We start from the raw sequence: 14,158 nt of genomic DNA, 5'->3' as shown, positions 1-14,158 counted from the left end.
GAGCTCCCCTTTGCGTATGGGGATTGCGGATGACGGTACGTCAAGGCGAGTGACCTGACCCAGCACGCAAAGAGCCATAGTGCCATCAAACCGCACAGGTAAAGTCATGAACTGAAAGTCTCCTCTCATGGAAAATGCTTCGAATTGGAGGTGTAAGGAATTCTAAATTTTCTCTCATCCAATTCGTGAGAGATTCTCTGAAGTTCCCCGAGGGTGTCTGCTTACCTGTGAAGCTGTGATATCGTGGAATCATGTGGGCCTTTTTGTCTTTTCAGAATACTCTGTGAATTTAATGAAGTAAGACCTGAAAAAAGTCTGCTTTTGCTCCACACAGCAATCTGCAAAAACTATTCAACTCGATTGAATTTGTGCGATGACTTGATTTGATATTTCATATTCATATTTCTGGGTCGAATTTGGCAATTCTCCAACCCATACGCTCTCATATACAAATTTAATCAGTTACACAGCCTGAAAAAATTGATTTCACCCTCGGCCATGCGCCTATTGGGACGGCTTGAGGGATAATATGTTAATGTTGTAATTGAGATTGTTGATGCTTTCCAGGTGATTATAATATTTCAGGGCATCAGAACTCTTTCAAGGGCTTTGGAAAAATCATAGGCTTGACAATATTAACAAATCTCTTCTTTTACTATTTTAAAGGTCGTTTTACAGGGTACATGGAATTGTGCAATCTGACGTACGTCCAAAGGCGCGATCAAAATTGTGTTGTGTAAAGCGGTGAATTGCTGGAACACATGTGAGAATGCGTGGATGCGAGATGGCAGAATAGCCCCTGATCTAATTTCGTTCATGCATTCGTGCAATTCCACGCCACTTTAGAAATTAATGCAGCTCTAATCTGCACAATTCCATGCCCCGTGTAAAACGGCCTTAAGAATTCATTATTTCTGTCATGTAGTTTCTGTTCGCTCAGCGTGACATTTAAATTTTTACGCCGATGTTTCTCCTATCATTACAAAACCATTGCTGCCTTCCACACAAGAACCATCGCAATACCTTGAGTCACAGCCTCCGGCATCGCAGCCAGCTCCCCAGGCCCTCTCCCTGGAACAAGACTTTCGACAGCTTCTCCCGGCCACCGCGCCCGGAATGCTGCCCACACCCGCAGACCAGGAGGTTCTGGAGCTGCTTACGCTCCTGGCAAACAACAAGGACTCCCCGAAGCTCACCAGGTGGGAGGGACACGAGCTCCTTCTCTTACTCACATTGGGGTCTGAATGGCCGACTCTTTCGACCACTACGAGGAACATTGGGTACAACCGTACTAGGATCCTTGCCATCGCCGCCACCCATGGGTGGGAAACAGAATCACGGGTATCGAACCCAGACGAGATCCTGTGGCGCCTGCACACTCTCTTGTGGGTGCAGACGGGGGAGAGGCCCTTTGCGTGTGGTGTGTGCCACAAGCGCTTCTCGCAGAAGAGCACGCTCAACCACCACGCAAAGATGCACTGAACGCTGTTCGTTGGGTGAGGGAATAATAATAGTAATAAATGCTCTCTGGAACTCTGTGTGATATCATTCTGGTTCCCGCTTTCGCCGTGTGAGGTGACCTTGGGGTGAGGGTATGTGCGCCGCTGCAATGCAGGCTGCTAGCAGGTCGCAGAGTACCCTGCTAGCAGGTAGCGCTTGGCTTAAATAAGGATTATTAATACCCTATCAAACGAAGGAAACTTTCCGACCTTAAGTAATTTTGATAGGTCATTATTAAGAGACGTTTCCCTGAGCTCTGTGCCTCATGCATGCATTGGTAATGTCAGACGATGTATAACTCCTATCTACTCGTATAGAAACTAGGTCCATGTGATGTCACGTGGGGTGGCATCGCATGGGCACCAATCTGGCCTTTTTCAAATGAGGTTAAAATTGACCGTTGCCATTCGTCTAAACTGAGAATTCTAAAACCAAATAATTTGTATAGTATGAATACACTAATGGTGGGTAAGGAATCGCAGTCAATGCATTTCGTTTTCTTTGATGAAGGTAACTACCCTATTGATTCCATATTTCGCAAGGGGTGATACAAAAAGACCTAGCGTAAATAGATGTTTGATAAGGTGGGGGGGTAGGGGGAAGATGGTAAGGTGGTGGGGGGGGGTATTTCTGAACAAACATTTAAACATTTCCTAGATAACAATTTGAAAAATTGATATAACCATTTACTGCCAACAGGCTGATATATCAGTCCTTGCTGGTTGAGCGAAATTTTTTCACTTTTTTTGTGATTGTGGCCCTTTTATCAGCTGTAATTTAAGTAAACCCCCTAAATTTATCTATGGTTATAAGATATAAATATATCTTAGGAATTGGGAAAAAATCTAGAAGTATTAAATATTATTAAGTAGCTGAGAAATTTTTAAACCTGAAATGTTGCTAATTCCGGAAAATAGCCTTGGCAGTCTTCGTGCATCCCACCTGAAATAGGCTGCTGCAGTAAAAGGGTTAAAATCGATCATGTATTGCATAGTGAAAATGTTTAACAGGTGATATAATTGATGAACCATTTCTGGCGATACTATGTTATATCTTTCATGGAATACGGAAAATGTATTCCGTTTCCTTTCCTTGGAGGTGATGACAACTGAAAAATTTCTGTTCTCACAAAATATTTTCTTCGAAACCACGTGATCATGTTAAAAATGCATAATTAATTTCCTCGATTAATCTTAGTTGTTTGCGTTGGAACAAATTTTCATTTTTTCTTGCAGATGTTATTTTCATAAATTTGCTTTTGCCGAAAACTTTTACATGAGCATCTTCCAGCATTTTTATTTCACGATGAATGGAACATGCAGGAGAGGGAATTGCAATAATGGTCGTATGATACATATTCTTTAGAGTAATACCCCAAAAATGATCCAGGAGAATCTTTCAGAGACCAAAAGTTAGTCAGAAAAAAGTCACAGATCTAAGATTGCAAAATGGCTGTTCCCCAGTGTAATTAATGATCAGTGTATATAGTATTCAAAGTTATTTTGACAAAGTTAAAAGTTTATCAAAGGAGTTTTATGGTTTAGCAATTCGCGACAATGAATAACAAATTTGGGTCGTATGCCTCCCACCTGCTGTTTAAAATGTTTGGCTGAGTGTGGTATGACTTTACATTTTGCCTCTTTGGAAGCTGAATTTTGTGGTGAATTTTCTTCTTTTTTTGCGTATAATCCCTTTCCAAAAACAGCTCCCCATTATCCTCCCAGCTACAGACTCCCCATTATCCAGCTGTGGCATATCAGTGTCGCAGATTATCAATGCATGATTTTCACTCTCATTTGATGTTTTCCACAATCTTCATTATAAATAAAATTGTATGCAAAATCACCAGAATGACTGCATTTTAATGTTAGGAAACACAGGGCTTATTATCCCATTCGTAAAACGGATGCGATCGTGTGCTAGCTGCAATCATGGGAGCTCCGTGTTCCTTTTTCCAAGCGTCTCATACTTCCAGGTCTTATATGGACCAGTGGGAATACGAGTGCACTCGTGTTATCATCTCTAAAAAGATCGGGCGAAGAAAGCTCTTAGTGAGCCCGGAAAGCAATCTTAAATAAGAGAAAATGTACGCAAATAAAAATAAATTGTTTGCTTTACCTTCATTATAAATATGTAAGCACTAAGCTTATAGGAAGGGCCAGGTTCGTAGAAGGCAGAATGAGATGACAAGTCTGGTTCCACACGTTTAATTGTCAGAGCACAGGCACAAACTCCCCCTCCGAGATACAGCGTAAGAGGCTTACCGTGTCTATTCCCTCCAAGAGGCTTCCTCCCGTGTCGCGTCCGTCTCGTGACCCTCTCGGCATCTTCCTATTGGCCGGAAAAGGTCACATGATTATGCACATCATACACCTTCCCACGCCAAGATACTGCAACGTGTAACGGCATTAAGTGTTGGAGGAATACGCGGAGACCAATTCCCACGAGAGAGCAAGTGGCAAGTTGTTAATCGGCGTAAGGTGTCAGAGTCATGCACGAGGATGGATCCCACGCGAGAGGTTGCAACGTGTTATGAGTTTCAGATACTGGATCTTGCACCGTGTGAGATGGGCTGTGGTTATGAAATACGTTCATGTGCAGGCAGGAAAGTTTCATTTTCACTTGCTCACTTGTTATCCAGTGGTGTAGGGAGGAATTTTGTTCGGGGGGGAGGTCCGAAGCCATGGGGGAAAATGTTTGAAAAACAGGGTACAAAGTAATGGTTTTTCAACTAATTTTAATAATCGACAAAACTTTATTTATCAAAGAAATAATTTTTAAATTCATGATTTTTCAATGTTTCATTTTCTTTTATGAAGGAAAATAATTTTGTTTTTATATTCTGGGGGGGATCCGGATCCCCTGGACACCCCCCCTGGCTATGCCAATGATGCTATCACGAGATATGAATGAATTAAATGACTACCTCTGTAAATGGAAAAATATTCATTAAGCTGTCCTAAGGAAATAGACGTCATAAAAAGAATATAAGCACAGATTTGGAATAAGAATGAAAAATATATCTAAGATCGACCAACTATGTCTCTAGGACATAATCTATGTTGAACAGTGTAAATAATGATGTATATAATTTTCACGATTATTTTAACAAAGTTTTAAGTTTACCAAAAGAGTTCTATGGTTTAACAATGGGTGAGAATGAATAACAAATTTAGTGTATGCCGTTTAAAGTATATGGCTGTGTGTGGTATGACTACATTTTGCCTTTTTGGAAGCTGAATTTTGTGGTGAATTTTCTTATTTTTCACGTATTATCCCTCTTCGAATACAGTGAAATGTCTTTATAACGAAATTGTATGAACTGCCATGATAGGTTTGTTAAACAGAAATTTCATTATGTTGAATTGTGCAAAAAATATTGCATGGAACCACACGAATGAAAGTACATAAAAAAAACTTAATGAAAAATCATTAGTGAAAAATATATTTTGTCAAATACAATTGAAAATAACAAAAATTCAAATTCATGTACTTACCAACGGTATCTTCGATGGTGCTTCTCAGTGAGGTGGAGGATTGAAAACTTTTTATGTCCACACCACGTAAATTCAATCATTGACACTACTCCTTCATGGAGAATGTCCAATAGGGTAGTTTCCTTCATTAAAGAAAACGAAAGGCATTGATTGCAATTCCTTACCCATTATTAGTGTATTCATGATATACAAATTATTTGGTTTGAGAAATCCCAGTTCAGATGAATGGCAATGGTCAATTTTAACCTCATTTGAAAGAGGCCAGATTGGTGCCCATGCGACGCCACTCCACGTGACGTCACAGGGACCTAGTTTCTATACCAGTAGGTAGGAGTTTTACATCGTCTGAGATTACCAATGCATGCATGAGGCACAGAGCTCATGGGAAACATCTCTTAATAATCACCTATTAAAACTGCCTAAGGTCGGAATGTTTCATTCGTTTGACATGGTATTTATAATCCTTATTTAAGCCAAGCGCTACCAGCTAGCAGGGTACTCTACTACCTGCTAGCAGCATGCATCATAGCGGCGCTCATAGCCTTGCTCCATAGTGGCTTTACACGGCAGTAGCTGGAACCAGAATGACGTCACACAGGCATTTCCCAGCATTCATACTTAGCCGTCGTGTTTTTGCACGCTTGAAAATTTTCACTTTTCATTTTATTGCAAAAAATATATATCGTCATTTAAAAATCTAGAAGCATGAAATACGTACTCCAGGAGTAATAATCTATCGATAGAGGCAGTAAAAAAATAATAGGAAACCACCCTATTATGAACACTTTTTACATTCACTGTACACAAATCTATTTATACACGACACTTTTTAAAATAAATCAGTTACTTTTTTTCCACACTGTGTTTCACACAAGATCGTTCTACAAACTTGCTTACAAATTCAACTGAGTGCTCCCGACAATTGATTTAACGTCCTCCTTTGACATTAGAAGTTTATGGATATTCAGAACAAAGTTGTGTGTCATTGTTGTATGTGAATGACTGTAACCAATTGATTTTTTTTTTTAATTGCAGCTGATTGTATTTGCTATATGATTACAAATTTTTACATATATCTAAATACTTTACGCATGCCTGATGATATTCATGAACTATTAGCTGATCAAAATCATTTAAGTTGAATGTCAGATATCTGATATTTTCTTCTACTCTTGTTTGAATACTCTAAATTATAAGCATTATGCATTTTGCGGATACATAGTAAATAGTCTTAAATTGTAGTTAAAATGAACTAAACTCACTATGGTCCACAAACCTATTGTTAAATTTTTAAAATGCTCAGGATAGTTATTTTCAATATACTTGTAATGTTAACCAATTAGTTTATAAAATAATAATGGGTTCTAGTTACTGATTACAATTTTTATTGCCAAATATATTTCACGCACTCATGATAATCTTCTTGGACTGCTAGATGATCAAAATTTTCTTTTCATTCCAGGTGAATTGCAGTTGAGTGTTTAGTCCAACTGATGCCAAAGAAGATGAGAAAATGCCCTAATACATATTAGGCGGAGAGAAGATGCCATTAGCCATCTGGGCTCTGGTACAGGATTTTTTAGTTAATAAAGTGAATAATTACTGGTCTGGAAGTTTCTATACAGTCAATTCATATACATCGTTTTGCCTCATTTCTGGTTTTTTATAGAATTCTTTTTATAAGATTTTCTTTTATATTTTTTTTTTCAAGAGTGGGGCTTTACTGGAGGATTTGCGGCGTTCATACTCCCTTATTGTTGATGCCAGTTATCCCCCAAGACAGATCTGTCTCCGATGCAACAGTTTACATCCCTCGTATCAGTTTATCTTTAGGCTGCCCTACATCTGGCGGCGATTCAGCCGAGAGTGACTTGTGTCCCGACAACATCATCATGGTTGTGATTTAATAAAAAATTCTGTGGAAAAACAAATTTTTAGGTATTCATTAAAAAATGTCTTGCCAGGTACAAGATGGTTCCTTAACCAGAGTAATTTTTAATAGGAGAATACTCAGTCAGGTTTAAATGGAGATCATAATCACTTAATTAACCACGCTTTCACTTAGCTCCTGCTATAATTAAGGTTAGCAATTCTCAAATAATGCAACGCCTTCAATTACCTGCAATGAAACAATTTACATTAACTTATCCCTGTAAATGTATGTAATCAGATGTCAGTTGCCTACTTCAAAAATATAAGCCCTGGTTTTTCCTGAACCTGCTTTCATGACGGCATGGGATAAGTAAGTGTTATTTTTTATTGATTTGGTATTACAAGAATCATCAGTATGTTCAGAGAAATATTACCCAGGATTCCAGGACACATACAATGGTCTCTCAGGTCGGCCTTTGGTCTGCGTTGGGTGGCAGTGACATGGGGAATACGATCGGGGTGGGACTTTCGTTCTTGTTCTCGATATTTTACCATAAATTCCAAGTTTCCCACTTGTATGGGTCCTCTCCTTCCCTATCAATGCGAGGGTGGCATGCTAGTATTTTTAACAATATTTGCTTTTTTCAAGCCAAAAAATTAAACAAATGGTGTGTTTTTTCAGCACGTCATTCCATGTATGTATGTACACATGAGCAATGTAAACACAGTATGTTAGGTGGGCATATATATGTATATGGTCATCTGCTATATTGCAAGTTATTTTGACTGCTAATAATCAGGGAAAAAGATGACATATGCTTACTACTTCCCTTTCAACAGAGGATATATGTATTCAATGTTTTATTTAGAATCTATCTGAAATGGATGATAATTTTTACCATAATTACTTGTCTCAGGCGTGACATCATGGAATTGAATCAACATAATAAATAATTTGGGTTGATTTTATTAATAAGTTATAAGTTACAATATGTTAGAGTTCCTCCAGATTAGATCTGAATCATTTCTCTCCATATACCTGTGACGTTACGTCGTAAAATCTGGTTGATTTTTCACGTAAGTCCAGGCAAGGGAAATACTCCAACCGTCGGTCACAAGCTGGATCAGGGAAAGACTCCACAAACAAGAAAAACAGCTCACAAGAAAAAGGTAGCAAAAAATACTTTACGAGTTATTACCGTTCGATATCTATTCAAAATAGAGTATTCAAAAATCAGAAGTATTACAGAAAACAATGATAGTAATTCATGATGCCAAAAGAAACATTACCAGCTAAAAACCAGCAGAATAATTGCACAAAATTTGCCATGTCTCACTAGACATGTGACAACGACGACTCCCCGAGCACAAGAGACCTTGCCTATGCAGGACAAGACAGGATGTGAGGGGAGGGATTCTTCCAGGGAGTGGAGGGGTAGCCAGGCGAATTCAACTACTGCGCCACTGATGCGTCACTGCCCCTGCAGAAACGGCCGCTCCGCAAAACACCATTCCCTGGTTTTGAGACAACAGCATACCAGCCAGAATTTTCCCCTCAACTTCTGGGTTGGAGACATCAGTTGAATCACAGGGATATTCATTGGAACACATGGAGGGGGAGGAGATACTGGGGTGAGGTGTTGGAGGGAGAGAGAGTTGTGATAGGACAATGGTAAAACTTCTCACTCCAAGTGCAATACTAAAGCCTTAGCACCGATTTCCCCTTGCTTGCCAAGGAGTAAGTATTTCTCCGCAGTAGTCCTATATAAGTCTTGCATTGCAGGTAGGTTGGTTCGGGGTTGGTTCGGGGTTGTTTCGGGGCTGTTTCAGAGGCTGATTCCAGAGGCTGAGTTTCCAGAGGCAGGGTTTTCAGAGACAGGATTTTCCAGAGACAGGATTTTGCAGAGACAGGATTTTGCAGAGACAGGATTTCGCTACAGGCCTTTTGCGCGAAAAATCCTTTGCTCGAAAAAACCTTAGCGCAAAAAGTTCTTGGCGGGAGAAGTTCTGCGGATAAGTTCGGAGGAAGTTTGAGGAATTTCTGGGGGGGAGGGGTACCAGAAATTTTTGGGGGGGGGGGGGGAACACTAAAAAATGCCACATACCTAACATTGATTCCTGACTCTATATTGTTCTCTGGAATTCTACATTCCTATCCTTACTCTTCAAAAATCACTCCCCATTGTGTTGGAAATTGTCCTCTTAGTAAATAGCAAATATAATTGCACCGTAATACTCGACACTCCAGCAAATACACCTTTCTCCAACCTTTTCTTTTGCCCTCCTGTACTGTGCGTAGAAAACTTTTGTGAAGGACATTGTTGAGTATTTCGTGGGTACCCCATTTACAATTCATAAATTATATGCACTGTTTTAGTATTTCCTGTAATTCAACGCCATGTCTTTCTTTTTTAATTATATAATATCTTGTTATGCATAATTCATAAATACATAGGAGGCTACATTCAGGTTTTTACATTTATTTTCTCCGAAATGGCAGTCGAATATTTTATATTAATTGCTATTGCATGTAACTGTGCATTGACTATCATGGAATGGAAAAACAACTACTAAAGGTGCCATCATGTAGAATGTTGACATTGTTGAAGGGGTAAGTTAATAAAATTTATTGCATTCAACTTTTATCCCTGCACTCATATGAATAAACAAGTTTTTTTTTCTTCCCACCAACAGCTGTGCGGTTAAATTCAAAGTTTTCAAAATAAAAATTGAAGTTTTCAAAAACAATATAAATGTTTAAAAAATCATCCATCACCTAAATAATGACCAAGTGGTAGAGCTCAAATACAAAAATTGTCAAAGGGACAAAATAATTAAAAAGTTAACAAGATTAACGTAATTTGGGGTGACTGAGTTATTCACACAGCACAGTCACGGAAAGGTTGAAATTCTTATGTGATGATCCTCTCAGAAACTCTTTCCCGTTCATGAATGCTTTGGTTAAGGGTTTGCCCCCTTGTATATAGTATTTATAGATATGCTTTCCGTTACATATATATACCTACTCTAACGAATTGATATAGAAACTAGCTCTAAACATAGACCCTATTTTACGTGCTTTTTTATTATGTTGCAATTGAGTGGTATAAGTTCTTTAAAGGGCTACAGCCCTCCCCTTGGGTGTCCAATGTATGTATACACACTAGATAGATTGGTGATTTTGTTCGAATCCCCACTAATCCAGAGAGGTAATAGATACCTGCTTTGGCCCTTATTCTGCATCCACCGCTGGCTGTTACAATTATACATGCAGAACCTATTGTGCGTGTTTGGTTTTAGTATAAGGAGCAGAGAAGAGTTTCACAAAGAAATAAGTAAAGGCCTCTGGACTAATATTACCTTGCGTTCACGCTTTTTGGCCAAGATCCACCCAGCTGGGAATAATTCAACCCCTTTACGACCCTCCCCTATCAGACCGTTGTGTTTTTTAGTGGCACAGCGCACAGGGGGATTTAGGGGGATAAACCCCTCCCCCCCCAGAAGCTCATAAATTTTTTAAAGTTTAATCCATCTCACTTAATTAGATTGATATTACTAATAATATAGAATAGTGTAAGGATTAATAAAGTTTCCCTCAGAAAGCCATAAAACTCGCCATTTTGAACCATTTATCTATAACAAATATTTCTTGGGTTTGCATCCAGGTTAAAGCTTTTATGCAAGCCTGACGTTTTGGAAGACGACTTGTCTTCCATCCTCCGAAACGTCGGCTTGCATAAAAGCTTTAACCTGGATGCAAACCCGATAAATATTTGTCAGAAGTATTCACCAGGAAAAACTGAAATCGTTTATTTATCTTTAAAATTCCGCAATTTATTAATCTCGCACCTACCCCGTATCCTGGAGGGTATTCCATACCCCCACACACCCCGCGGTATTAGTTGCACGCAAACCTCCCCCCCCCCCCCAGCCTTAATTGCTAGCTGCGCCCATGGTAACTGCGATTCTTACCTGTGATTGCGATCACCGATAGGAGAATCACTTTTAAAAGTCAGCCGGGATTTGTGGCGATGCTATTCTTGCAATGCATTTTGCCCGATTCCAATGAACGAGCTCCCTATAAGACCTTTGTTCGTGAGATTAAAAAAAAATAATACTTTTGTGTGTGTGACTGTTTATTCTCTTGTCTTCTATGCATCTTCTGTTCCAGGCGTCGAAGGCTTAGGTCGTAGCATTTTCGCACCGAACTTCGGGTTAAGCCGACGGACGTTTTCATACGCGGAAGACCAATGACGTTGGGTATAGTTGTCGCGGATGTTTTAGATGTAAACGATCGGAGGTTGTGTCTTGCTGTCGAGAGGGAAGGGAAGCGACCGCTGAGGTAGCAAAATCTCTTTTTCTAAGATCGTGGTAGCAATGTCGGATGCATTCAGGCCCAGCCTGAGACACTCAGCTTAGCGAGTCCTTTAGGGCCATTCTTCGACAATTAAACCCAACCCTTCAACTCATTTATGATCATCTTCACTGCAGGAATCCGTTGCTATGTGGTTAAATATTCAATAGTTTTTTTTTTCAATGATAAATTTCGATGAATAGTACTATTTTTTCTACTTTGAAATGAATTCTTCGGCTTTTTTCTGTGCGTAAGCAGTTTTTAAACAATTTTAGAATTAAAAATTAACAGACTTCTTCGGAAAATGGATTCTGGGGTTCCGTAGGGGAACATGTTGAGCGATCCTTCTGCGTCTAAAGAACGTGAGTGTACATTGTATTTCGATAATAACCATTAATAAATAGTAATGCCAAGAACGCACCATAACCAATCAACCAATGAAGTGTGTGCATCAGAAAAAATCACTATCAAGTGTTGAAACTTTAAAAGCAATTCAATGTGTGAAATGTAACTAAACAAATTCATGTGAAAAGTTTCATGACCTTAACCACACAAGAAGTTAAGAAAAAAATTGCTCAAATATAGCATATATGCCAATGAAAAAATAATTTTACAACAAAGTATGCGTTCTAAAAATACGCAATAGCCATTTTATCAATCTGTATTAATGTTTGCAACTTATTGCGGAAGACGAATGTTGTAGACGTATTTGTTATTTCTAGGTTGAGTTGCAAAGTTCACGAAGTTGACAAAACGGCTAATTTTATGGTGCGCGGAGTCATTTATTGCACTGGCGTGTCTTGAATCAAAATCTTTTTATGAAAAATTAAAAAATCAATTGATTTTTGAATTTTTCATAAAAGAAAAATTTGAATCAGAATTGAGAAAAAAATCATTAAAGTGACGTATTATTATATACTTTCTTCGCCAATATGTACGGTTTTAGAAATCCGAGTGGAGACGAATGGCAACGGTCAATTTTATCCTCATTTGAATGAGGCCAGATTGGCGCCCATGCGATGCCACTCCTCGTGACGTCACAGGGACCTAGTTTCTATACGAGTAGATAGGAGTTTTACATCGTCTGAGATTACCAATGCTTGCATGATGCACAGAGCTCAGGGAAACGTCTTAATAATCACTTATTATAACTGGCTAAGGTCGGAAAGTTTTCTTCGTTTGATAAGGTATTAATAATCCTTACTTAAGCCAAGCGCTACTAGCTAGCAGGGTACTCTGCTACCTGCTACCATCCTGCGTCGTATCAGCGCCCAGAGCCTCGCCCCAAGGTCACCTCACACCGCGACAGCGGGAACCAGTATGACGTCGCACGGGCTTTTCCCAGCATACATACTTAAACGTCGCGTTTTCGCGCGCTTGAAAATTTTCACTTTTCATTTAATCGCAAAAAATAGATATCGTCATTTAAAAATATAAAAGCGTGAAATACGTACTCCAGGAGTAATTATCTTTTTATTTAGGCAATAAAAAATAATAGGAAACCACCCTTTTTATGAATTAGGAGATATTTTCAGCCGAACGCATAGATATGGGAATTGACTTCCAATGGCTTGCCTCAACCATGCGTTACACCACTTTGCCACGTCTCCTGACCAGAAGAGAGACAGAGGAGAGGAAACCCGGCGCTACGCCGAAGAACCGCGATATTGTTGTGAGGTGACCTTGGGGCGAGACTTTGAGCGCTGATACGACGCAGGATGCTACCAGGTAGCAGAGTACCCTGCTAGCAGGTAGTGCTTGGCTTAAATAAGGATAATTATTACCCTATCAAACGAAGGAAACTTTTTAACCATAGGCAATTTTAATGGGTGATTATCAAGAGATGTTTCCCTGAGCTCTGTGCCTCATGCATCCATTATTAATCTCAGACAATGTGGAACTCGTATAGAAACTAGGTCCCTGTGACGTCACGAGGATCGCATGGGCGCCAATCTGGCCTTTTTCAAATGAGGTTAAAAAATGACCATAGCCATTCGTCTTTAACTGGGATTACTAAAACCGAATAATTAGTATATTATGAATACACCAATGGTGGGTAACTAATCGCAATCAATGCATTACGTTTTCTTAGACGAAGGAAACTAACCTATTGGTCGTGCCCGTGGACCAGTTTATTATTATGGGATAGGTTGCCGCCTCAAATGAATTTTGTGTTTGTCCTGAAGCCCTCTTCCCTCCTGGCCAATTCTTCAATTCAGCGTAAATATGGAAGTCACACGGCAATAGATGGACATTGCACGGTGCATCGACTCGACATAGAATCTTTAAGGCGTTTTCGACAGTTCGCCGATTGTTGTTGATAGCTCGCCGACGCTACCAAGTAGTAGAGGTGGTGGGAGATGGAATCACGGATACCGCACCAGCACTGCAATTCCTTCTTGATCCAAGGAAACTGGATTTCTTAGAACAGTTTGAAATCGTGAATTGCCCCGCTGATTTTAAATTATGTAACGACCATATTCCACTCACCACTTCTGAACATTACCCCACCTCCAACCCATCGCCCATTGACGTCATCAGTAACCTCGGCATGAACACACCCCAATAACCCCTCCCCTCCCTCCCTACCCCTCCTGAAAAACTACAAAAAGGCTGTCACCCAAGGAAACTGGACCTTGACAATGGCACAAAATGCCGAAATCATTGTCGGTGAAAGTAAAATAGTGTGGAAACAGTCAAGTTGTTTTAATAAGCTGAATATCAGAGATTTCCACCGCATCACGCCGGACACTGTATCTTTTATTAAAATTAAAGACATCATACCTCCGAAGAACTCAAGACTTTTATTTTTTGATATCGTCTACCTTTTATAACTTGTGTGCCACCAGAGGAAGCAACCGGCCTAGCAACAGATCTCCTGGAGGCAGCCAAGATCGCAGAAAAAACGAAGCACGAATTATCCACCCTTCTCAAA

General features: G+C 39.6%; 1 protein-coding gene across 2 annotated transcripts in view; it reads left to right on the top strand.

Annotated features, from left to right (window-relative positions):
• Positions 1 to 7,509, top strand: part of LOC124153314 (zinc finger protein 205-like) — a 129,742-nt gene extending 122,233 nt beyond the window's left edge. Inside the window, exons 8-9 of one of the 2 annotated variants that reach the window (XM_046526410.1) lie at positions 1,010 to 1,199; positions 6,460 to 7,509. In XM_046526410.1, the coding sequence (XP_046382366.1) occupies positions 1,010 to 1,199; positions 6,460 to 6,463 (194 nt within the window). In that variant the 3' untranslated portion in view covers positions 6,464 to 7,509. Of the gene's footprint in view, positions 1 to 1,009; positions 1,497 to 6,459 lie in introns of both variants that reach the window. The other variant, XM_046526409.1, reaches the window with a different exon arrangement.
• Positions 7,510 to 14,158: the final 6,649 nt, after the last annotated feature.

This window comes from Ischnura elegans, chromosome 2, assembly GCF_921293095.1.
Source record: "Ischnura elegans chromosome 2, ioIscEleg1.1, whole genome shotgun sequence".
Taxonomy (NCBI): domain Eukaryota; kingdom Metazoa; phylum Arthropoda; class Insecta; order Odonata; family Coenagrionidae; genus Ischnura; species Ischnura elegans.
The sequence above is the reverse complement of the archived record's forward strand: the minus strand, read 5'-3'. Positions and strand labels throughout refer to the sequence as shown.